This window comes from Megascapheus bottae, chromosome X, assembly GCF_031878675.1.
Source record: "Megascapheus bottae isolate mThoBot1 chromosome X, mThoBot2.hap1, whole genome shotgun sequence".
NCBI classification, from domain to species: Eukaryota; Metazoa; Chordata; class Mammalia; order Rodentia; family Geomyidae; genus Megascapheus; species Megascapheus bottae.
In genome coordinates this window covers 91,051,949-91,056,377 of record NC_143547.1, presented here as the reverse complement: position 1 = coordinate 91,056,377, position 4,429 = coordinate 91,051,949, and the positions used below count along the sequence as shown (strand labels likewise).

The 4,429-nt window shown below is 53.2% G+C and overlaps 1 protein-coding gene across 1 annotated transcript in view; it reads left to right on the top strand.

Annotated features, from left to right (window-relative positions):
- Positions 1-809: 809 nt before the first annotated feature.
- The window catches only part of Gpc4 (glypican 4), a 110,525-nt gene continuing 106,905 nt past the window's right edge, over positions 810-4,429 (top strand). Inside the window, exon 1 of the mRNA XM_090326768.1 lies at positions 810-1,557. Coding sequence (XP_090182894.1) covers positions 1,398-1,557 — 160 coding nt within the window. The 5' untranslated portion in view covers positions 810-1,397. The remainder of the gene's footprint in view (positions 1,558-4,429) is intronic.

Below are 4,429 nucleotides of genomic sequence, written 5' to 3'. Positions count from 1 at the left end.
TTCTTGCAAAAGGTCTCCCCCAACCAATTTTCCTGGAGGTTGTTTCTCTTGCTTCGGGGTTCATTGAGACTTGTTGCCGAATAGGATTGAAGCGTGGAGTGTAAGTTTGACGGAGGAAAGTGTGTGTTTGGGGGGGCAGGGAGAAAACAGGGTGTCTGGGAGAAGTTGCTGCAGCATCCTCTGGTGGAAAGTGGGTGTTAGGCTAGGCAAGTGAGCCTGTGGGGGTGATAAAGTGAGTAACGTGGGTGCCTGTCTCCCCTAATCCAGGCAAGTTGTCCCCCAGATGCCAGATGGCAGCCGTGTGTGTGTGGGAGTGGAGGTGGAGGGAAGCTAGCATTGGATGTGGCTTTGGATGGTGGACAGTGGATCAGCTTTGAGGACTAAGTCTTGGGCCCAAGGACAAGTTCCAGACTGCCAGCTTTCCCGGGGGACTTGGGCCCTGAAGCCCAGAAAAACTGGCCTCTCCTCCCTTGGTGGAGGTGGGGGGGCCGGTGTGTGTGGACAGGCGGCCGGCCCATTGCCCGCCTCCCAGGAGGAGGGGAGGAGGGAGGAGCCCGACAGGGCGTGTCCCACGAGGGAGCGCCCGGCGCCCCGGTGCGGAGAGCCCCCCCACCTAGGAAGTGGATTTGGCTGTTCCGGATCCAAACCCAGCTTCCAGGTTTTCTCCCGGGCCTGGGGCCTGCGTGCTCCCGCCTGTCTCTAGCCGTCCCCCCCCTCCAGCCGCCCGCCCCCCTTCCCACCCCCCCACCCTCTGTGCCGCCCCGCTTGGCCAAGTTTGTGGAGCGTCGCCGCACAAGCCGGCCAGTCAATCAGCGGCGGAGCTGAGAAGGGCACAGCCCCGGGGCTGAGGGCAGACTCGAGCCGAGCCCAGCGGACTCCGGCGGAGCGGAGCCGAGCGCGGCCGAGGGGGGAAGCAGTGTGCCCACGGGGGCAACCGGAGCAGCCACGCAAGGCGGAGCGCCCACCGGACATCACCCACACCGGGTCACGATCTTGCGGGGCGCATCTGCTGCCTTCCCTTCCCTCTGAGTTCTAGCGCACTGCCGGGCAAAGCAGCTGGCCCCGGTCGATCGCTGCCCCGTGGAACCCCGAGGTCGTCGTGGCCAGTGCACGGCTCTGCTCCGTTGGGCTTGCGCGCTGCTTCCACGCCGTCCTCCTTCTCCCTTCTAGTCGGGCGCTTTGGCACCCGAGGACCGTTGTGTGATCAAGGCCCAGCTGTACTTTTTTTTTTCTTCTTTTTTGTCCCTCATCTTCTCCAGCAACTCCAACTTCGATCCCTAGCTCCCTTCTTCGGTCCGCTCCCGTGTGTCCCTTCCCTGAATCTCCCCTCCCCCCCCCACACCCCTTGTGATCGCTTCCCAAAGGTGGGAGCGCGTCTGTCTGCTCCGGCTCGAACCATGGCACGGTTCGCCTTGCCCGCGCTCCTCTGCAGCCTCGCTGTGCTGAGCGCCACGCTCCTGGCTGCCGAGCTCAAGTCGAAAAGTTGCTCGGAAGTGCGACGTCTCTACGTGGCCAAGGGCTTCAACAAGAACGATGCCCCCCTCCACGAGATCAACGGTAGGTTTGTTATTTAGGGAGGGACCCCATCTCCCGGGAGGTGGGCACGGACATAGCTAACCTCTTGTCTGCCTTGCATGGGATCAGGTACCTAAGAGGCACAGACAGGCATGAGAAAGAAAGCGATCAAAAAGCAGTCCCAAATTTGGGGGTGGGGGCGAGGGGAGAGCGCAGAATGTGCGAGTGCTGCGCGGCTCTGGGTACTATGAAGAAGTTTTGGGGGTGCTACGACTTAGAGGGGTTACCCCATGCCATTCCCATGCTCTCTTCGCCTTCCAATTCCCCTTATGATCTTAAAAAGCGACCGAGGACTGTGGGCCCTCTAAGTGCCTGTCACCAAGCTCCTTTGCTTTTTCCGGGTTGAACTTAAACTGAGCGCCCAGCTTTGTTGTATGGGTGACTGAAGAAACAGGGTATCGTGGGGGTGGTGGAGGGACCTCCTGGAGTTTGCGGACTTTGGGTGGGGGGAGAGTGCCCTGTAAAATGTGCAATTGCAATCGATGTCTCCTTGATGTTCTTTTAATACACTCTTCTCTCCTCTCCCTTGCCTCTCTACCACCATTTACACGGATTAAGAGTTTGAGTAGCTGCAAGGGCATTAGAAGTCGCCTTAAAAAAAATAAAAAAAACAAAACAAAAAAAGAAACCCTTGCTCCTCCTCTCACCTAAGTCGACTTCTTGGAAACTCTTACTTTCCTGAACGGTAGGACCCGAAGGGTATCAAACCCCTAACCAACTCCCTTTCTTTCTTTTTTTTTTTTTTTCTCGCCTCATTTTAAGGGTTAATTACACATTCAATTACAGACCTTTGAAAGAACTGATTACAGGAAACCTGACTCTCTGTGTGGAGATGGTTATGTAAATGAAGACGACTTTACTTTCTGAAAAAGTTTTTTTTTTGGGGGGGGGAGATTTCTATGCTAGGGAGGTTACTTGAGGGTATTTTGAATGCCCTTACTGCCCGGGCTGGCCAGGGGACGCCTTGATCTCGTGTACACTATCCCTAGTTAGGAAAGCTGCAGCCTTTGGGACAAATGCACTCCTGCTTGGTTTGGCTCCTTTGCTGTGGCCAACTGTTGCATCTCAGCTTGGTAGACTTGGGCTGGGTCCCTCTGAGACCATTGAGATAGCCTGTTTGGCCCCCAGGGCTCCAAAAGAGCTTGGATCTGGCTGGCGGGTAGCCAGCTCACCCTAACCAGGGAGTGAAAGATTCAACCCCTGAGGCCAAGCCTCCATTCCACACCTTTCATGGAAGTGAGCAAGCCGAGTGAGCCTTATGCTGGTTGCTTGGGTGGGGCGGGCAGGGGCCCCCTGGGCAGCCAGCAAAGGAAATACTGTAATTTTAACCATACCCTTCCAAAGGCTTAGGAAGACTTACAGAAGGGAGGGGGGCACTTTTTTGTTGGGGGGGGAGGGACGGACTATTAATAACCCGGGAGATTAAGTGCAGTCATCAATTCCATGTAAATCACAAAGGTAATTGAGGGAAGACTTGCTGGGCTCTTTCCGGAGTGTAACCGGCATGTGTCTAGAAATAGAAGTGAAGAAATTGCTGGAGTAGTTCAGGCGTCCCTTGCACCTTCCCAGTTATCAAATAACCCCGCACACTACTGATTAAAGTTTGTTTGCCCTTCAGCTGCCTGTCTTTAGGGAACTCAAGTATGTCCTCACAGCTGCAGGGTTTTATTGGTTGTAGAGCCCTGAAAAGCCCTTTTCTTTCTCCCTCTCTTCCTCTCACCCAGCCAGAAAAGTGCAAGGAATGAGCTACTGAAGCTTGGGGGCTGCAGCTGATGCGATTGGGGGTAGGGGGTGGGGGGAAGTGGCTTTATGCCCTGTACCCTTGGGGCCTGGGTGCCTCACAGATGACTAGGGTGAAGGTTACAATTGTTATTCCCACGTTTTGAAGCGATCCTTACAGCTAGGCACTTGAACTGAGAAAAGTGACAAGTTTTCATCTTCTGCTCATGCAAACAATTTGGGCCTTTGACATAGACTGAAAGCATTCAGGGAGTGGGGTTGGGAAAGCCTCTCCCCCTCCACTAACTACCTCTCCCCCCTCTAACTTTGCTCCTTTTCTAGAAATGGTAGGACGTCTTTTGAGGTGTGGCTTGTGAACATCTCGGTGGCCAAGGAAAGCCGAAAAGGTGTTCAGTCAGGGACCCCCACATTCTAGGTGTTCTCATTGTCACCATCCCCCCCCCAGAAAATAAAACCACCTGAGAGGTCAATTTGCATACATGTCAGTCATCTACGCCCTGTCCCCAAAGATGAGAGGGGGGGTCGCATTATTAGTAACCAGCCACAGGAAAGGGAAGCTAATGTGCTCACACCCAAAACATTTTATTCTTTTTGTCTTGTCCTTCATCTCCCTCTGAGGGCTGCTGCTTTTATTTCCCCTTTTCAATGACCTGGACAGCATTCTCCAAAGGAACAAAGGAAGAGCCTTTTTAGCTGGAATCCCTGGAAGACCACCGGGGACTTGAGCTCATGCAGTGCAATTTCGCACCACTTTCAACAATAACAAAAATGCATGACTGAATGGCTCAAAAATGTGGGGTGTTAGAGGCATTCATTTGAGTGTAAGACACTGTCACAACACTGGCAGACCCCAGCAAATACCTTTAGACAGCCAGTATACAACCAGGGGCGATCTTTACCATGCTGACCTCACCACAGGCCTACATCTGCCTCCTCAAGACTCCAGTCACAGAATTTTGGTTAGTTTTGCAGTCTACATCTGAATGAATTAGTTGCCAGACACTTTTCCTAAGGAGGGGGTTATATATTATATGTGTATATATTATATATAAAAATACATGCATATATTATAAAATATACTATGGTATACATTATATGTGCACATATTATACAG